General features: G+C 44.2%; 2 protein-coding genes across 3 annotated transcripts in view; one reads left to right on the plus strand and one right to left on the minus strand.

Annotated features, from left to right (window-relative positions):
* LOC139536093 (laminin subunit beta-3-like) overlaps positions 1–14402 on the minus strand; it is a 20042-nt gene extending 5640 nt beyond the window's left edge. Inside the window, exons 1-13 of one of the 2 annotated variants that reach the window (XM_071336243.1) lie at positions 14347–14402; positions 14002–14050; positions 13636–13790; positions 2990–3104; positions 2811–2884; positions 2503–2694; positions 2322–2385; positions 1919–2100; positions 1712–1832; positions 1327–1515; positions 997–1152; positions 575–865; positions 26–398 (exon numbers count right to left, since the gene is read on the minus strand). In XM_071336243.1, the coding sequence (XP_071192344.1) occupies positions 26–398; positions 575–865; positions 997–1152; positions 1327–1515; positions 1712–1832; positions 1919–2100; positions 2322–2385; positions 2503–2694; positions 2811–2884; positions 2990–3104; positions 13636–13790; positions 14002–14026 (1937 nt within the window). In that variant the 5' untranslated portion in view covers positions 14027–14050; positions 14347–14402. The other variant, XM_071336242.1, reaches the window with a different exon arrangement.
* A 4506-nt stretch (positions 14403–18908) lies between these two features.
* On the plus strand, positions 18909–20098 carry LOC139536096 (G0/G1 switch protein 2-like). The gene is made up of 2 exons (XM_071336245.1): positions 18909–19016; positions 19156–20098. The coding sequence occupies exon 2, from the start codon at positions 19185–19187 to the stop codon at positions 19533–19535; it is 351 nt and encodes a 116-aa protein (XP_071192346.1). The 5' UTR covers positions 18909–19016; positions 19156–19184; the 3' UTR covers positions 19536–20098.
* The last annotated feature ends 1766 nt before the right edge of the window (positions 20099–21864 follow it).

Here is a 21864-nt window from a genome sequence, read left to right on the forward strand (position 1 = left end):
GCCGGGACATCTGAACATCCCCCACCTTAGCCTGCGGAGCTGAGAGAGGGCGTCGTTGACTTGTCTGGCAGAGGGAGGTGGCAGTGGGAGAGAGTCTCGTATCTGGGTGAGAGTGGCCTCCAGGGTTCTGATGCGGGGACCCAGACTGGTAGGTAATGAGCCCCCAGAAAGAGAGGGAATCCTGGAGGAGAGTTTCTCCAGGCCCAGGGTGAGGTTCTGGATGTTCGAGTCCAGAGAGAAAAAGCAGGAGGGGCAGACCTCACAGTCAGGGAAGGAGTCACAGTGGCCACGGGTACAGGCATCGCAACGGGCACCTGTGACACCCAGCCGGCACCGGCAGGCCCCCGTACGCTTATCACAGCCTCCTGGCTCTGTGCCCCCAGCAGCACACTGACACGCTACGGAGAAAGGGAGAGGGAGGAGATGGAGAGAGAGAGGGAAGAGAACAGGGTCATGAGGAGAGAAAATTATTGTTACTTAGTCTGCCCATTGGATTGAATTGTCAAAAGCATTGAACAAAGCATGTTTAAGAGCCTTTGAAGGTTTCTGTGACAGAACACGACAGGGCACTTACATCTGCAGCCAATGAGTGGGTCTCCGTAGGTGTTGTCAGGGCATTCTGTACAGGTACGACCTCCGAACCCTGACCTGCACTGACACTGACCCGTACTCTGGTCACAGGTGTCACCATGGGAGTTGGTGGGGTCACAGTGACAGGGCTCACATCCACGGGGAGAGGATGGATTCCAGTAACCATGGGAACACAGCTCACAGGTCAGCCCCTGGAGATGAGGTCGGCAAGGACACTGACCACTCACAGGGTCACACACACTGGACAGGGATCCGTCTTTACTGCACAGGCACTCTGGAGAGAGATAGACACAGAGTCAGATGGGGATAGACCAACACCACAGTATGGTGAATACAGCTGTAAGTAATCATGACATGAGAGTTTATGAATTGCCTATTCAGGGTCAAGAGTGAAAGATGACGCACTGTTGCAGCCCAGAGGGTTGGAGGCGGTCAGACCGTAGTATCCCATCTTGCAGCGGTCACATTGCGATCCATCAACATTGGCCTTACAGCGACAGGACCCTGTGACGTCATCACACTGATCCCCATTCTCCACCCCCTCAGCACTGCAATGACAGCCTGTACAAAACACAGGAAACAAAACAGAAACACAACAATAATCAAACACAGCAAAGATATTGCAACACTGCGACCTAATGTGGTGGTGATTAAACCTATAGTAGGAGAGAAAGAGGATTAAAGGCAGCAGTATTTTATTAATACATATTAAACTACGATTTTAAGATCACTCACGTATGCAGGCATCAGGCCGGTCCATGCTGCTCCGGTGGTTGGGTTGGTATCCAGGGGCACAGCGGTCACACTTGGGTCCAGTCGTGTGGTGCAGACAGCTCTCACACACCCCCCCACTCCTCCGTCCGCTCGACTCATACACATCTGGGTCAAAACGGCACCGCTGGGCATGGTTGTTACACTCACAACCTATAGGGGGCAGCACCATGGGAAATAATCAACACATCTGTGACTGTATATGTTCAGTCAACTCACACAAATCAGTCTTCACTGAGTTATTACTTAGAGTTGCTGCTTGTGCGATACATTAGCAAAGTCATCCTATTTCTCCACACTTGTACCAAAAAGATGTAGTCAGTGTATTAAGACATTAGTGGTTGCGTACGTTTGCAGGTATGTGTGTCCCCCTCCTCTGCAGGTCTCCAGGGCAGGTCGTTGTAAAGATCTGCACAGCGCTCACAGTTTATACCTGCCGTGTTGTGTTGGCATTCACACTGAGCACTGACCTGCAACACATACACAGAGTTATAAACCCACTAAAGAGCCATTCACTTGTACTGTAACTGTAACCTGCGTGTTTAACAATATGTACCTGTGTGTGAGGTAGCTGGTTAGTATCCGGCAGACACCGGTTGGCATGGCCGTGGCAGAGGCAGGTGCCCATCACTCTCATCTCTCTGAGGGCGTAGAACAGAGAGGGAGCGCGGCCCGGCAGGCGGGGCACAGCACCCAGATTAGTCAGCCTCACTCGCAGGCCTGACAATCCTGATACCTCTGTGGACAGAGAGAGCTGTCAGTCACTGGGCAAAGAACCTCATTGGATCAGGATTGTGTCAATCAAGAAAGGTGTAAGTGTTTCTGGAGGAGAGCACGTGCTAAATGGCTTAAATGTCATGTGTAAAGATTGGAATATACTGTAAGTACTCTTATTGGACATGTAGTTATATTGTCCATAGCAACCGTGGGGGGACGTTATGGATGGGTAAGCATCTTACCTTGAATCTTCTGCCCATTGGGGACGCTGATGGTAGAGAACTGACGCAAGGGGCTGAATTGAATCTGTTTAATACAATGAGCAAAATCAAAAAGAGTACAGAAAACAACTTATTCATGGTACAGAGACAAAATATCATGGGAATTTTCTCCAGTTTTCAACATTGTGTCCCCCTCCCTTACCGTCTGGTCCTGGTAGGGGTTAGTGGTGGCAGGGGGCAGAGTGTAACAATACGTCTGGTCCAGGGAACGTGGCGTAGTCATGGCAATGCCAGGGAAGGCCGATCTGCAGTCTGAGGCCATGTAGAGAGCAGGTTGCCATGTTTTACCGTTATCCAGCGTCCTCTCCACCACCAGCGCACTGGGACGAGGACCCTGTGTAGAGGCAACAGGAAAATCAGTCCATCAGATTCTACTGTACTTAAAAAGACTAATTGGCCCTTGCACATTGGAAAAGCCCTGTCCATGCTGGTCTGGGGGCTGGATCTTACCTTGAATGTCAGAACGAGGGTGTCCAGCTGAAACAGGTTCTGTAGGTCCAACTGTACGGTGACTGGACTCACATCTAAAAAAACATAGGTTTGGTTTATTTTCTGGATCACAACAGGACATAGTTTTAGGATGGATCTCAGCACTAAGATATGTGTTCTTTAGCTTTGTATCCCCTCACCTTTCCTGGCCTGCCACCACCTGTTGGGTCCAGCAGTGGATAGAACATCCTGGATGGTGTGAGCCAACTGACTGGATGGGTTCCTGGAGTCACAGGGACAACACTTCATCTTCGACTGATGGGGAGAGGAGAGAGAGAGAGTGGGAGAGAGAGAAAGAGAGGGAGAGAGAGGTAGGGAGCAAGAGAAGGCGGGAGGGAGAGTGAGGTAGGGAGAGAGAGAGAGAGAGAGAGAGAGAAAGAGAGGTAGAGAGAGATAGAGAGAGATAATTTGAATACTACTTAGCATTATATTCTTCATTTGGCAACCTTTGTCTTGCATGTGCATGTCCCCTGACCTCTTTTTGTGATGATGAGTCATTGGTCAGCACACATTCAAACAGCACGTGAGTCGTGGGAGGTTTCATTGCCCTTACTTTGACAGGAAATGCTAGTTTACCAGACCAATATGGACTAAGGGAACGTATAGCAATCACACAGCAACAACACAGATCAGGGTATCAGTTCCTCCTCCAACACAATGGAATCTCTCACAACGACCAATGTGCAACTAAATGTTAATGTAGATTTTCCCACAGACACCATAGATAACATTGAGCTAAAGCCTTCAATGTTTTTTCTCTCTCTCGCTTTCTCAATTAAATTTCAATTTAAGGGGCTTTATTGGCATGGGAAACATATATTTACATTGCCAAAGCAAGTGAAATAGATAATAAACAAAAGTGAAATAAACAAAAAATGTACTGTCACTTTCTCGCTCTCTCTCACGCTCTCTTCACACTATCTCTCTCTCTTTACCCTGACCAACAACTCCCCTCTCCCTGAATGGGGTGTCCAATCACAACCAGGACCCTGTGACATCATCACACTGATCCATCAAGTCATTGTCAATAATATAATGCTTTTAGCAAAAATGTACAATCTCTAGAAACTATGTAAATAGAAAGGTACAGAACTTTTGTGAAACATCACAGCACAGTTGAAAAATATATGGCAAATAGAAATAAAAAATGGATGGTCTTCAGAGATGGATGGGAGGGGTTGATGTTAGCTGAAGGATCGGATTAAAAATAAAAGATAACTTGTGTAAAATACATTGTGTCCATAAAATATATATAGTATGTACACACTGGAAGTAGAAGCCTAAGTGTTGTTGTCTATTAGTTTACTCCAATTAGGGGAGGGGTGGTGGGATAAAAAAAGAAAAGGAAAATAAAGCGCCACATCATTCAGCTGGTCAGGATTTGTGTCACCGTGGTAGTGCTATTGGTAGTGGTAGTGGTAGTGGTAGTAGCAGTCTACTTCATCAATAGAACACCAATGGGAAGGCTCTTGTGTAACACTAGTGGAGTTTTCCAGCCCTGGGTTTGCGACGTGTATTATGTGACCCAAGATCACTTGGTCCATACACACATGCACACACACACACAAACACATACATACATACACACATCCTTCACTAACCTTAAATTCTCCACATCACTGTTCTTACTGCTCTCACTACCTCCAAACCCTGTTCCATTGATCAATCAATTACATTTGATTTGTTCAGCACTTTCTACAAAATTCTTCAAAAAATTCCACTCAGCTCCACCTAGCCATGCTTGGAGTTGGAGCTTGACCACTCCCCTCACCTCCAACCGGGCTGTGTTCACTTACATTTACATTTTTTTTTTTTACATTTTAGTCATTTAGCAGACGCTCTTATCCAGAGCGACTTACAGTAGAGTGCATACATTTTATTACATTTTTACATACTGAGACAAGGATATCCCTACTGGCCAAGAGCAGACGCTCTTATCCAGAGCGACTTACAGTAGAGTGCATACATTTTATTAAATTTTTTACATACTGAGACAAGGATATCCCTACCGGCCAAGAGCAGACGCTCTTATCCAGAGCGACTTACAGTAGAGTGCATACATTTTATTACATTTTTACATACTGAGACAAGGATATCCCTACTGGCCAAGAGCAGACGCTCTTATCCAGAGCGACTTACAGTAGAGTGCATACATTTTATTACATTTTTACATACTGAGACAAGGATATCCCTACTGGCCAAGAGCAGACGCTCTTATCCAGAGCGACTTACAGTAGAGTGCATACATTTTATTACATGTTTTTCTTTTTTCATATTTTTTTTTTTCAACCTCTTACCACCCCTTGCAATACATTTTTACAAATATAGAACAGCAACTCCTCCCCCTCTCCACTACAACCATAACCTACAACCCTACTACATATATAGTGTATTCTGAAAGTATTCAGACCCCTTGACTTTTTCAAAATTTTGTTATGTTACAGGCTTATTCTAAAATGTATAAAATCGTTTTTTCCCCTCATCAACTAACACACAATACCCCATAATGACAAAGCAAAAACAGGTTTCTAGAAATGTTTGCAATTTTTTTTTAAATAAAAAACTGAAATATTACATTTTCATAAGTATTCAGACCCTTTACTCAGTACTTTGTTAAAACTTCTCTGGGATATGTGGGATGCTAACGTCCCACTTGACCAAAAGCCAGTAAAACTGCAGAGCGCCAAATTCAAATAAATTACTATAAAAATCAAACGTTCATGGAATCACACATGCAATACACCAAATTAAAGCTACACTTGTTGTGAATCCAGCCAACATGTCAGATTTCAAATAGGCTTTTCGGCGAAAGCAAACAATGCTATTATCTGAGGATAGCACCATAGTAAACAAAGAGAGAGAAGCATATTTCAACCCTGCAGGCGCGACACAAAACGCAGAAATAAAAATATAATTAATGCCTTATAAAAATATAATTAATGCCTTGACGAGCTTCTGTTGTTGGCACTCCAATATGTCCCATAAACATCACAAATGGTCCTTTTGTTCGATTAATTCCGTCGATATATATCCAAAATGTCAATTTATTTGGCGCGTTTGATCCAGAAAAACACCGGTTCCAACTTGTGCAACGTGACTACAAAATATCTCAAAAGTTACCTGTAAACTTTGTCAAAACATTTCAAACTACTTTTGTAATACAACTTTAGGTATTTTTTAACGTAAATAATCGATAAAATTGAAGACGGGATGATCTGTGTTCAATACGGGATTAAAACAAACTGTAGCTAGCTTTCTGGTCACGCGCCTCTATCTAACAGTACACTTCAAGTTACCCTCGTTCTGGATGGCCGTACTTCTTCATTACACAAGGAAAAAACCTCAACCAATTTCTAAAGACTATTGACATCCAGTGGAAGCGGTAGGAACTGCAAGAAGATCAAGTAGAAATCTGGATTCCCAATGAAAACCCATTGAAAAGAGAGTGACCTAACAAAATCTGAATGGTTTGTCCTCTGGGTTTCGCCTGCTAAATAAGTTATGTTATACTCACAGAGATGATTAAAACAGTTTTAGAAACTTCAGAGTGTTTTCTATCCAAATCTACTAATAATATGCATATCTTATCTTCTGGGGATGAGTAGCTGGCAGTTGAATTTGGGTATGCTTTTCATCCAAACGTGAAAATGCTGCCCCCTATCCTAGAGAAGCACTTTTGGCAGCGATTACAACCTCAAGTCTTCTTGGGTATGACGCTACAAGCTTGGCACACCTGTACTTAGACAGTTTCTCCAATTCTTCTCTGTAAATCCTTTCAAGCTCTGTCAGGTTGGATGGGGAGCGTTGCTGCATAGCTATTTTCAGGTCTCTCCAGAGATGTTACATTGGGTTCAAGTCTGGGCTCTGGCTGGGCCACTCAGGGACATTCAGAGACTTGTCCTGAAACCACTCCGTGTTATTTTGGCTGTGTGCTTAGGGTCATTGTCCTGTTGGAAGGTGAACTTTCACCCCAGTCTGAGGTCCTGAGCACTCTGGAACAAGTTTTCATCAAGAATCTCTCTGTACTTTGCTCAGTTAATCTTTGCCTCGATCCTGATTAGTCTCCAAGCGCGCTGTCATGTGCCTTTTACTGAGGAGTGGATTCCGTCTGGCCACTCTACCATAAAGGCCTGATTGGTGGAGTGCTGCAGAAATGGTTGTCCTTCTGGAAGGTTCTCCCATCTCCACAGAGGAACTCTAGAGCTCTGTCAGAGTGACCATCGGGTTCTTGGTCACCAACCTGACCAAGGCAGAGTTGGTGGTGAAGAGTCTTGGTGGTTTCAAACTTATCCCATTTAAGAATGATGGAGACCACTGTGTTCTTGGGGACCTTCAATGCTGTAGAACATTTTTGGTACCCTCCCCAGATCTGTGCCTCGATACAATCCTGTCTCGAAGCTCTACGGACAATTCCTTCAATCTCATGGCTTGGTTTTTGCTCTGACATGCATTGTCAACTGTGGGACCTTATATAGACAAATTCCAAATCATGTCCAATCAATTGAATTTACCACAGGTAGACTCAAAACAAGTTGTAGAAACATCTCAAGGATGATCAATGGAAACAGGATGCACCTGAGCTCAATTTCGAGTCTCATAGCAAAAGGTCTGAATACCTAAGTAAATAAGGTATATCCAAAGCATGATAAATGTGCAACAATTTCTAAAAACCTATTTTCACTTTGTCATTATGGGGTATTGTGAGTAGATTGCTGAGGATTTGTTTTGTAATGCGTTTTAGAATAAGGCTATAACGTAGCAAAATGTGGAAAAAGTAAAGGGGTCTGAATACTTTCAGAAGGCACTGTACCTCCAACCCCCTTGTGTCCACTCCCCTTCACCTCAGCTTTCCCTGGCAGGAGTGGTTTGAGGCTGTGGCAGAGAGTTAGCCTGAATTGTGAGAGATCCCATTAAGGTCATGGCCTTGTTCCACACTGGGGGAAAGGTCTCTCTGCACTGGATGTTTCAACACCAGCTGCAGCTACTGTCCAACTGCCCAGCTTGCGCTCTCTCGCTCTCTCGCTCTCTCGCTCTCTCGCTCTCTCTCTCTATATATATATATATTGCTTCCTGACTCTCGTTTGCTTGCTTACTCTCTTTCTCCTTCAGCCAATCCCCCCTCTTCCTCCATACAACGATTTCAAAAGTTAACAGGCAAGTTGCCAATCCGATTTCGTCAAACAATCTCAAATCTGCACAGTGCACACACATATGCACACACATATCCTCACACATGCACCCACACACACGAATGCAAACATTTACTGTGGATTCAGTGTATTAATACATTGTTAATACAATGTTATATAAAGACTGAATTATGTCCACTAATTTGTGAACTATTGCCAGTGTTGTATAACAACTTTATATTGTAATGTCATTGGGTGATAATGATGTAATAATATTATTCATGTATTTTGGTGAAGTCAATGTGAATTGTACCATAACCAATGGTGTGGTAAAGAAGGATATGTATAGTCTACTGTATTGTATGGAGAGATGAATGCATGCAGTGTCCATCAACCCTGATTCAATGTATACCCATGGCAAGGCTCAAAATATGTATCCCATGCAAAAACTACATCCGCAATCAAACCAACAACTTTGACTGTCAGAACCACAGTGATATCTAAATACATATGCTGTGGCATCAGCCTTGACCCTGGTCTGTCTGTGTGTCTATTTCTGGACCAGTGGTCAGGACTCACTGGGTGATTGACCCCGAGACATATATGCTGACGGGACAACACTGTTCACTGTCTTGGCTTTATAGCTATCTGTATGACACAGTGTTTCAGTTAAGTATAGTCTGCATCAGACCCTGCCTGGCTCTGGCTAGTGTCCAGACAGTCAGTGCCCTTGGGCTGCGGGCTGCTAAGGACAATATGGAGAAACTCTTCCAGACCACTGGAATCTGACCAGAAGAGCTTAGTGTGCCAATGTAACAGTCTGTATCAAAGTGTGTGTGTATGTCCAGCTGGCCGGCTCTCTGGACCAGAGGACAGACACTCACGCCAAAGATGCATGGACCATGATACTGCTTGGAGATATTCCTGGGCCCTTATCCACAAAGCATCTCAGAAAATGCCCTAGGAATCCTGTTCAAACCTGTTTTAAGACCAAAAAAACTCCCAGCTCAGAGTATGTTTCAGGATGATGTTAAGACACTGCCCAGACAAACTCTGAGCCAGGAGTAAAATAAACTCATAAAGTTTATCTCAGCTGGTAATCACGACAGTTTGAGCTACCACAAAGAAAAGATAGTGATGAGGCTCGGTAACATTGTTGCAAATTATGGGCGATAATCAATCACGATGAGGCGTGACCAGCCGTGAACTCTATAGCAGGCTTCAGACAACCACGGTGAATGTGACTGTACATCAAATGTTGCAATGGTAAACGATTGATATAATTTTCACGATCACTTTGCCTACTTGTAATTATTGTCTAATATGTTGGCATGCACAATCCTTTTAAATAGATAAATCCTGATATTTTGAACAATGTGATATGTATATTGTACTGGTTGTAAAAAGAAGAATTTTGATCATATTAACGTTATATCAACACACACATCACTCCCATTCAAGAACTCTAAATCGCTTTTGGCATAGTAGGCATCAAGTCACTTGCCAATAATGTTGCATAAAATGTTTGTAAGGTCTATCATTAATCACCAAACACATATACCCTAGATGCTGTCAATTGCCCAACTCATAGGCATGCCCAATTTCTACATATTTCTTAACAACATCATATTGCGCTCCAAAGGGATAACTTGAAATAACATGATTTAGGTTAATCAAATAATCAAAAGAAAAATATATGATCATTTCCTACCCACTGGACAAAAACTGGTCGAATCAACATTGTTTCCACATAAATTCAACCAAAAAAATATATGTGATGATGTTGAATAAACGTGGAACACTGATAGGATTTGCAAAAAGTCATACATTTAAGAACATTTCGTCTTTTTTTCACCCAACTTTGAACCTAAATCCAATGACATGGTGACATTTTCTATTGATTTCAGGTTGAATTTACATTAGTTGACAACTCAACCAAATGTAAATCAAAAGTAGATGTTGAACTGATGTCTGTGGCCAGTGGGGATGGGTTATAAATATTTAGCCAGATATATGAATTAGGCCTCATGTGAAATCATTGTCAAAATTGCAAGAGATACTGTTGCATGTAGGTATAGATTCTTTATGGGTTGATCATATAGGAATATCAAAATATTCTTTCAACTCCAAAACAATTACTGGTCTATGGTGCAGGAACCACTGACGCTTTTTCTATAATCAAGACACCTGCTGGTAATTCTTAAAGTAACTTTACAGTAATTCCCGATTTCTATGAAATATGACCTATAATTAATTGCAATATGAGTGAAATACTTTTCTTTCCACATCTTTTAATTAAGTAAGTTAAAAAGCAGATTTTGTGTGTTGGAATCGTGTGGGGATACCCCAACAACAGAATGGTGTGGGCGTATATCGGTCATTAAAAATATTAATGCGAGTAGATCACTGATTGGCCGAGCCAATGAGCCAGCATTTTTTAAACAGTCTGTTTGAGAGACAAGGTGGGGTTTAAATTATTATTTTTTTTTTAATGTATGCTTTGGCCACAAATAAGACCAGTCAACAAGATTATTTGGGAATGAGGTAGCTCTTTCCTTCAGTCAAATTACCTTAATGGGTGGAATAATATTCATATTTTTCAGAATTTCATAGTCAATAAACAAAAAAAATCCACAAAAAATCTGATGTTTCTACATCAAACGGTTTTGTTATTTTTCAGTCATCTGTGATGTATATAAAGTGTAATATTGGGATGCAAACTCAAAATTGAATAGATTTCTATATCTGACATGGTACATGTGTAGTCTTTCTTGTATTCTGCCTTATTAATGGGCAGAAGGACAGATTTTTACCTTGTCAGCTCGGGATTCAATCTTGCAACCTTTTGGTTACTAGTCCAACGCTCTAACCACTAGGCTACCTGCCGCCCCTTATAAACTGCACGGTTTCCAAGCGGTAGTGGGAGGACTACACACCATATCGTCGCATGACTCCAAGTCCATCGATATGATGGTTATTATAGCAGAATTTGAGAATAAAGGCATTTCCACCGGATTTCTCGCATAATTAATTTTACAGACATAAAAAGATCCCACCATATCAAACAAACAAATTATCTGTCTGCATTTATAAAATTGTACTGAAATATTCTGTTTCCATCACAGATGTCATGATTTGTTTTTATATGGTATGACTGGCATAAAAACTGGATGGAAACGTTGTTAATATCTCTCAAATATTAGTATCTTTCCACATTTCTACACAGGGAACAATGGATAATTCTATAAAGAAAGGAAAAAACTTAACCACATAAATATACCGAATGAGTATAAACCATGGAATGAAATTAGGTCACAGTGTGAAACCTGATATGGTTAGTAGGCTCGACCTGGTCTCAGAGCCAGCTATTGGCTAAGATCCCCTCCATCCCTGAGTAAAAGGGGATCAGCCTTTCTTATCTCATCTCTGATTGGTTCATACCAAACCCTGATGGAAAATCCCTTTGAACCATGTTGGCTTGTTGCTATCTGCAACTCTCTGGCAACTGCCAGTACCAAGGTCAGGTCAAGGGTAGAGATGAGTGTTGGACAAGAGAGAGAAGTTAGGCCCGTCTGGTTATTCAAACTTAGCCGTAACACTGTGCCAAACTAAATCCAACCATACCCTTCAGAATAGATCTGTCAACACTGGATAGGAAAGCCAAGGCTCCTATCCTCTTTCTCTATCTCTCCTATCCCTCTCTTTCGCCGTCTTTCAAAATCCTCTGCAGGGGCATGCCGGGCACCCTGCCCAGCCATTAACAGATCATGCATGCCATTGCCTGGACACTGAGTGATAAAGCCCTGGCACACTGTACTGCTCATCTATCCTTCTGGCTGACTCAGCAGATATGGCAATCTCATCCATTTCTGCTGGGAAATCAATAAAGTATTTCATTCTAATCGACCATTAGATGGTTTAGCACAGCATGTCTTCCATCATCAAATGCAGTCAGTCCACCAAAGAGTTCGATACTGTACAAAGAGTAGTGATTGCCTTGCCGCAGGCCACGCAGGTGGCTACAGTAAACACACACACCTGACAGAGATTGCATAAAACAAGCAAAGATTAATACACAGGGACTACGGACAAACAAACAAAAATCCACTCTGGGACAATAAAGTTGATCTAATCTACTCATTTTATTTTATGTCACATTGTAGTACTATTACCTATTGAACTATCCAGCCTGCACACCAGGCGGTACAGTTACAGCATGTTTTATCACCTGTTCATTTCAACTCCAAGCATGAACCTGTAAACTCTGAGGACATGCAAGATGGCACTAGGACAGAAGGAGAGGAATCCAACACCACAGTGTCCTTCCTTATCCTTAGTAACAACTTAGTAATAACTCTGTGGCCTTGAGAGGAATGCCAGTTGAAATGCAACTCTTTAGTCAAAACATTTCATAATGTCTAGGTAACTCTTTTCAGATCACATCTTGCTAGTGTCCACAATGTCTCAACTGTACTGAGTGATAAAGAGTGTGTCAGAGAGATATACGATCCACACCCACAGCCTTAACACATGACTCAACACACACAGTCAATCAGCTGTACTACATCAACACTCCAGTCTAGACCAGTTTCTATGGCCTGGGGCACCTTTCTCCCACACGCCCAACATTAAAAACATATGTCATGTTTGTGTTGTGTGATCAACACATGCATCCAGTGAAACACAATCACTTCAAGTAAATATTCAAATACAAAAGTGCTGGAGTTTCAAAAACTCAAACCAGAACCACCAAAAATATCTACAGTCTGGTGTGTGTGTTTGTATGTGTGTTTGTGTGGTGTGTGCACGTGTGTGTGCCTGCACAGACAGAGACAGCCTGGTATTTGTGAGAGCAGAACTTGCCTTGTCCAGCAACACCAGATGAAGGGTGTGGCTCAGATGAAAGACTTGACTATCGATCAAACACGCAGCACCACAAATTAAATCAGAAAGATTTTTCCTCTGTTCTCCTTTCACCTGGTTTCAGCCCCTCGTTTGGCTTAAACACTGATGTTTGAAAGTTAATCAATCCCCTCAAAACAGTATATTTGATTGTTCTCTTGTTCCTTTGAAGTCAAATAAATCATTCTCTATCCAATGTTTTTCCAAAGACTGTAGTTGCAACATCTGGCACTGTGTGACTCTGGCACCAGATCCAGACGTTTTCACAAATTACATCAACTAGTTCTCCCCTGACCCTCCATATACCCTCTCCCTCTCTCCATCCCACCCCTTCACCCCCTCCCTGGTCTCCTACTGTGCATGGTGAGACAGAGAGCAGCATGCACAACCAAGCAGTCTGTCTGTATGTCTTCTGTCTTTATACATGCATGTCTGTCTGGCTCACTGACATGCCTAAAGATATAGCTACTCTTCAAACCTGAAATGTTGTAACACATTAAACAACCTTGGTGAACAACTCATAATAATTAAGAGCTACAACACCTCCTAATTGCCCTACTGTCCCCCATCTCTTACAGTGCCGATGCACTAGTGTTAAAAACACCCTGGGTAGAGAAACAGCCCATACCTTCACTTGAAAGTTTACACACTTTTATGTATACACTCTCAAAACTAGCAATGTCAATGAGATCCACTTGTCTTTGTAATATATGAGGTTCTTTGTGTCTTTCAGAATAGTAAGAGTAGGGTCGTACCTGTCCGAAGGGGGTGCAAAAGACCTCAGAGCCGGTGAGGCCGCAGGTGGAGGAGGCGTGGAGCTGACGGTCCCTACCCAGGAGCAGGTCTCCCATAGGGGGGTAACAGGCCCCCTGAGAACAGTCCCTCTGTGTCGCAGCCACTGCAGTCAGGGCTGGGGGAGGGGATCAATTCATCAATCAATGAATCAGTATCATCCCAGTTAGAAGTATGAACACAATTACATATTTCCTCATATCCTACACAAAACTATCACAACAATCTAGATGTTAATACTAAAACGAACTACAAATCTAAATAAATTAAAATGTATATAACTGTAACAACTCATCGATCATTTTCAATTAGAAATCAATGAAACATACCTGCTAACTGGAATAAAATCCACATCCTTGTTTCCTGCTATGAGAAATTCTTTAAAAGACAAAAAGACAATAAACAATAAAGGCAACACAACAATTTAAGAAATAATTGGTTGACTAAATAATTGGAAGAAATGTACAACACAGGAAATGTATGAAGGCAAAATAAGTTGAGCTACATTGAAAAGAAAAGGTCCAATCTCCAGTGAAAGTGAATCAATCCAGCTCAGTACTCACCAGTTGTAGGTGTATGTATGTAGACACGCGTGTGTGTGTGTGCTGTTCAGAATCTGTCTGTCTAAATGTGTGTGTGGGTTCTTGGATGTGTCCTTATAAACACTGTCTCACCTGGGCTACAGAGTGTGTCAGAAGGTAGCTGGCAGACACACCCTTCCCCTTTGCAACCACACCCTGCTGGGATGAATACACACACACACACACACACACACACACACACACACACACACACACACACACACACACACACACACACACACACACACACACACACACACACACACACACACACACACACACACACACACACAGTACATATACACACACGTACCAGATGGAATTTCACATGGTACATCTAACAAATCAAATCACATTTTATTTGTCACATACACATGTTTGGCAGATGTTATTGCGGGTGTAGCGAAACAACAACATATTCTTGAAAAGGGTGGACCTTCCAAAATGAACTACAGAGAATAACATTATAAACAGTTCTCTGTAGCGATGTGGTAAAACATAGCTGTGGATCAGTGGTTGGGTTAGCAGCTTGTCTCAACAAGGAGAGTAGTCTAAGTATGCAGTGATTGTTTATGATACATTGCGCAACAACATTTGTAAATTAACCCATTTTGCTGAATTATTCTCTTCGTCATTCCCATCTAAATCAGTCTCCAAACACATACTAACACAAACACACACAGAAACACACACACATCTAAATGTTTATCCTGCTGGCAGTAAAATGGCTTGGCACCACTATGTTGTAACTCTGGCATTCTTTGTGTTGGTGTGTGGCGGTGTGGATCATCACCTGTGTGTAATAAAACCTAGCCTCAGGGCTACTGAATGCACACTGTTTTTCTCCATAGCCACTGACTAACAGCCAGGACCAGGGTGTGTTCTCTGACTCACCTCCATCTCACACACACACACACACACTGCCAGACGGCTGTAGGCACACCTTATAGCTTCCGCTTACCCTAAGGTAGAATAAGGACTGGTAAGGTATCCGTGGCAACAACAGGGAACACTTTGGTATAATATTTTGGGAGAGGGAGGCTCTAATGACCAAACAAAAACTACTAGTACTCATCTCAAATGACTATGGCCTTCATGTACTGTACCAAATGCCTGTCACGTTCCTGACCTTATTTTCCTTTGTTTAGCTTTGTTTAGTTGGTCAGGACGTGAGCTGGGTGGGCAGTCTATGTTATTTGTTTCTTGTTTAGGTTCAATGTTAATTAGCCTTATATGGTTCTCAATCAGGGGCAGGTGTTTGACGTTTCCTCTGATTGAGAACCATATTAAGGTAGGCTGTTCACACCGTTTGTTGGTGGGTGATTGTCTTCCGTGTCTGTGTATGTACCACACGGGACTGTTTCGTTTGTTTAGTCTGTTCCTGTTCGTGCGTTCTTCGTGTTATGTAAGTTCTCATGTCCAGGTCGGTCTACGTCGTTTTTGTTATTTTGTAATTTATTCAAGTGTGCTTCGTGTTCGTCTTGTTTGAATAAATTCATTATGTACTCCACAAAAGCTGCGTTTTGGTCCGATCCCTGCTCCTCCTCAGGCGAGGAGGAGAACAATCGTTACAGAATCACCCACCAACAAAGGACCAAGCAGCGTGGGAAAAAGCAGCAGCAGCGATCGCAGGATTTCTGGACATGGGAGGAAATACTGGACGGTAAAGGACCATGGGCACAACCTGGAGAATATCGCCGCCCTCGTGAAGAGCTGGAGGCAGCTAAAGCCGAGAGGCGGCGGTATGAGGAGGCAGCACGGAAGCAGGAGCAAAATCTGGACTACACTACGTGGGAGGAGATCGACAGGTGGGCGATCGACCCAGGGAGAAGGCCGGAGCCCGCCTGGGATTCTCTGGCGCAGTGTGAGGAGGGATACCGGCGAATGGAGGCAGCACGACGACGCGGTAGGAAGCCTGTAAGTCAAGGCCAAAAATGTATTGGGGGGGGGGGGGGGGGCTAAAGGGTAGTGTGGCGAAGTCAGGTAGGAGACCTGCGCCAACTTCCCGATCTTACCGTGGAGAGCGAGAGTACGGGCAGACACCGTGTTATGCGGTAGAGCGCACGGTGTCTCCTGTACGTGTGCATAGCACGGTGCGGGTTATTCCACCTCCCCGCACTGGTAGGGCTAGATTGGGCATTGAGCCAGGTGCCATGAAGCCGGCTCAACGCGTCTGGTCTCCAGTGCGTCTCCTCGGGCCGGCATACATGGCACCAACCTTACGCATGGTGTCCCCGGTTCGCCAACACAGCCCAGTGCGGGTTATTCCACCTCCTCGCACTGGTCGGGCTACGGGGAGCATACAATCAGGTAAGGTTGGGCAGGCTCGGTGCTCAAGGGAGCCAGTACGCCTGCACGGTCCGGTATATCCGGCGCCACCTCCCCGCCCCAGCCCAGTACCACCAGTGCCAACACCACGCACCAGGCTTCCTGTGTGTCTCCAGAGCCCTGTTCCTCCTCCACGCACTAGCCCTATGGTGCGTGTCTCCAGCCCGGTACCACCAGTTCCGGCACCACGCACCAAGCCTCCTGTGCGTCTCCAGAGCCCTGTTCCTCCTCCACGCATTAGCCCTATGGTGCGTGTCCTTAGCCCGGTTCCTCCAGTTCCGGCACCACGCACCAGGCCTACAGTGCACCTCAGCCGGCCAGAGTCTGCCCGTCTGCCCAACGCCGTCTGAGCTGTCCGTCTGCCAAGCGCCGCCTGCGCTGCCCGTCTGTCCTGAGCCTTCAAAGCCGCCCGTCAGTCAGGAGCCGCCAGAGCCGTCCGCCAGACAGGAGCCGCCGGAGCCGTCCGCCAGACAGGAGCCGCCGGAGCCGTCCGCCAGACAGGAGCCGCCGGAGCCGTCCGCCAGACAGGAGCCGCCGGAGCCTTCCGCCAGACAGGAGCCGCCGGAGCCTTCCGCCAGACAGGAGCAGCCGGAGCCTTCCGCCAGACAGGAGCAGCCGGAGCCTTCCGCCAGCCAGGAGCAGCCGGAGCCTTCCGCCAGCCAGGAGCAGCCGGAGCCTTCCGCCAGCCATGAGCAGCCGGAGCCTTCCGCCAGCCATGACCAGCCGGAGTCGTTAGACAGCCAGGACCAGCCAGAGTCGTTAGACAGTCCGGAGCTGCCCCTCAGTCCGGAGCTGCCCCTCAGTCCGGTGCTACCCCTCATCCCGGTGTTGCCCCTTAGTCCGGTGCTGTCCCTTAGTCCGGTGCTGTCCCTTAATCCAGGTGGGTTAATTTGGAGGGTGGCCATTGGGAGGAGGCTACGGAAGCGGGGATTGACTATGGTGGGGTGGGGACAACGTCCAGAGCCAGAGCCGCCACCATGGACAGATGCCCACCCAGACCCTCCCCTATAGGTTCAGTTTTGCGGCCGGAGTCCGCATCTTGGGGGGGGGGGTACTGTCACGTTCCTGACCTTATTTTCCTTTGTTTAGCTTTGTTTAGTTGGTCAGGACGTGAGCTGGGTGGGCAGTCTATGTTATTTGTTTCTTGTTTAGGTTCATTGTTAATTAGCCTTATATGGTTCTCAATCAGGGGCAGGTGTTTGACGTTTCCTCTGATTGAGAACCATATTAAGGTAGGCTGTTCACACCGTTTGTTGGTGGGTGATTGTCTTCCGTGTCTGTGTATGTACCACACGGGACTGTTTCATTTGTTTAGTCTGTTCCTGTTCGTGCGTTCTTCGTGTTATGTAAGTTCTCATGTACAGGTCGGTCTACGTCGTTTTTGTTATTTTGTAATTTATTCAAGTGTGCTTCGTGTTCGTCTTGTTTGAATAAATTCATTATGTACTCCACAAAAGCTGCGCTTTGGTCCGATCCCTGCTCCTCCTCAGACGAGGAGGAGAACAATCGTTACAATGCCTCATCAGTGTGTGTGTGTATTACTGTGTATGTGAGCAAGGTTGAGGGGTCAGGTGAGGGAGTACACTGTCAAATTGGGTCCATTATCTACTCATCTGAAACAGCTATGTGTACCCGCTAATTCCAAAATGACGAGTGTAAATGGCCACTAATACAAGGCCTTCATTAAACCTTCGACAAACTCCTTTTGTCTGTAAACAGTGGTGAAGTGAGAAAAAACCCTTCACTCTCACAAGCTTATTAACACTGGCCAAGAGTCCTCGTATTTTTCACATCTCTGATTTCCAATTCTCACATCATCTGTCTCAAATTCATATGGAATTATGTATGACTGGTCCAGTCAAATTCATGCAATAATAAGATCATCAAATTAGTCACAGTTTGCTCAGGAAGAGTTTGCATGTGTGTGTGTGTGTGTGTGTGTCAGTACAGACAGAGTTCACAGTATCTGCAAATATAATGATCATGACAGGACGGTGACTGGGTTTATACGGCCTTTGACTTAATTCAGACTGTCTGATCTCAGCATCTTGAATGCTGGCTATGGCCAACAGGTGTCGTCAAGCCTAACAATTCTATACAGAATAACAATTTATAATTTTCACATGTACAATATTTTGTTGAATTATGTTGTATATATTTTAATTCTGCTCTATATAGATTTGGTAAGCCTTTATTTTACAGTAGATAAACGACAAGGTAGCCTATTGAAGATGGCATTGCACAATAATAATAACCTATGCTCCATGCTCCTTCAGTGAGCTTGTGCTCACTGAATATTCATAAAGCGTCACTGAGTGGGCGTGGATGAAAATAACCAAGTCTTTATAAATGAGAAGCTCCGAAAGTGTGCTCAAGCGACACAGAACAAATTAATCGAATATCCAGAAAAGGACAAGATAAATTACTTTAATACAGTAAGTAGCCTACCATTGCACGTGATTGTAATGCTTTTTCTCACATTGTTGTGACATGAAAAGTGCTTAGGCCTATTTGTTACAATTTACAACTGCACGCATAAAAGGTGATTGTAAAACGCTTTCCTTCTCTCCCCAGTCAAATTCAGACCACATAATCCAACAGAAATGGAGACCATGCACGAAATCATCCCTTTCGCCAAGGAGATGCTGGCGCAAAAGCCTAGCCGCCGTATGCTGAAGGTGTACCTTGTGGGCACCGTGGTGGCCTTCTTGGGCATGGTTCTGGGCCTGGTGGAAACCGTCTGCCAGTCCTTCTCCTCCGGAGAGCCGCTGGACGCAGAGCTCGTTCAGTTGATGGCTCGGGAGCAGAGGGCACTCGAGACGGAGGAGAGAAGGAGACAGGAGGAGGTGGCAACAGTTTCGGCCCCAGAGCAGATCACCATACCCAGGAAGCTACAGCAGGCCACGGGAGCGCATAGAAGCGCAGGTGCAGCCAACCGACTGCACGCCTCGTAAAAACCGGGCCAGCGCCAAAACGCTGTTAGCCTACACAATTATTAAGGAACTGTATAGTCCTTGCCACGCCAAATACGGTGCGCTACATACGCACTCGAAAAAGCTTCACAAGAGGAATCGCACTGGGCACAGACGTCAATTCAACGTCTATTCCACGACATGGAAACAACGTTGATTGTAATGCTTTTTCTCACATTGTTTCTCACAATGTGTGCCCAGTGGAATGATTGGCAACCTCAAACAGTCAACAGAAAAACGAGTTGACTCTGTTGAGCTGCGCTTTGCTGCGCTGCTTTGGTTAGCCTAAATTGACGCGTCAGTTGGAAGCTCCAAGCTGAAATTTGAGTCCCGGGTCGAAATAGCCGGCGAAAGAGCAGCTGTCCGACTCTCACTATCAGATAATGAGAGATAGGGCGTTGACTGCACAGCCGCAGCCCTGCTATCTCATTCTCCACTACATCCATGGTGCCAATTGTGTTACATTTAGATTTTGTTGTGTGCTATGTCAATGCTGTAAATATATTAGATGTTTTTCCTACTCAATAAATTCATATTTTTATTTACAATGTCTATAGATGGTCTTTTCTGAGAGAGATATACTGGATATATTATTTATAAGCACCCAAATATAAACACATTCACGACCAGCATTGTAAAACCAAAATGAGTAGACCTATCATAGGTTTAGTAGCCTACAGTGGTTACCTTTCTTTTGAATATTCTTGCATCATGTCAGGATCCACTAGAGGGCGCCTTCATACTGGGTAAGCAAAGGGGCCCGAATGTAGCCTATAATAAAGATTCCAATTGGGATTCTTCCTTCCTGCTACCTCCACCCCTTGAGCAATCATTGAACTAGACGTGATTGGATAAGTGAAAGAAATGTAACAATCCTATTTATTTTTTAAATCTAGCCTTTGTCAAATCTGTAAGAAGCTGCTTCAAGAGAGTAGTAGTGAATGAAGCATGCATTCCCAAAGGGGTCTTACAGGTGTAGCTATGGAAGGGGAACAGGCAAGGAGGGGGTTGTATCAGCGACCCCTGCATTTGCAGAGTAAGTCTCTACCTATTGTACAGATGTAGGATCTTAATTTGATCACCCTGTTGCAATGCAGTAAATGTAAAACTTGTAGTGTGTGTTTAAAAAGGCTTCTGAAATGTGTAATTTCCACTTAGAAATTTCAGACTTGTTTTTCCCTTTCCAAAATTATATCAACCCTTACAAAAATGTCCATTAATTATAATCCACATTTCCTGTTGCTTCAGGATTATTTTTCTGCTGTAGCACGTAAACTGGCTCAAATTAAGATCTTGCCATAAAGGCACAGAAGCCTTGGCAGAGGACAGTGCACAGGAAAGTCTACACAGGGAGGCTATGGGTAACATTTGATTTGTCTTTGTGAGTAAGACGGTAACTTCTGGTGTTGTATGGTTTCTATTAAGACTTGAATGAGCTAAACATGTGCAACATGGCATCCAGTTAAAATCTAGATATCCAGGATTCAATGGATTTCATTCTTGCCGCATGAGACAGAAAACAATTTTTGTGAAGCAACTAAATCTCACAATATCCTTATACTATGTCTGCCGGCCATCATCCTGGTTGGTTCTACACATTAGTCTTGGATGAGGTCACCCCTGCCTTACCCTTACAGTGTAAAGCGCATTGAGACCTTGTGTAAAGTGCTTTATAAATGCAAATCCATTATTATTTCCATTGTATGCAGACAATCATCACTCTTATGAGGGGCTCGACTGAAAAGTCTAGTCTTCCCTGCAACACGAAGATACAGTATTATACCATTGGGTTCAGTGTGTTTACCTTTCCCCACTAAAACCAGAGACCATTTATGCCTGGCCTAGTTTAATAGGGTCACAGCGCTGTGGGGGTGAATCATAGATGACACTTCCTGTGGCTTGGACGACTGAGATACCGAACAAACAATGTGACACCTTTAGCTCAAAGATAATCACATAAATGTGATTGAGACCAAAAACCAAACCGAGCTGAACAGAGAGAAATATGGGTTCCTCCTCCTATGTAAATGTCTCTAATAATAATGTTTGGCTATCACTAGGACAGACATGACACATTAATAGCTGGAGGTGCCCTGAATCAGGAGAGGTATTGTAGAATTGTCCCTGAGCTGCAAAACAGGCTTGTTTTACTCAGAACTAAAAAGCCTGATGGAGCTGGGATTAATGTGGGACCAAGAACTATGATTTTTCTAGACTCTGAGTCCCTAGCACAAATTGGCTTGGGAACACTCAAACAATTAATAATCATTTTGAAAAAAACATCTAATCGAGAAGTCATGTTTCACCAAGA

The sequence above is a fragment of the Salvelinus alpinus genome, chromosome 12, assembly GCF_045679555.1.
Source record: "Salvelinus alpinus chromosome 12, SLU_Salpinus.1, whole genome shotgun sequence".
NCBI lineage: Eukaryota > Metazoa > Chordata > Actinopteri > Salmoniformes > Salmonidae > Salvelinus > Salvelinus alpinus.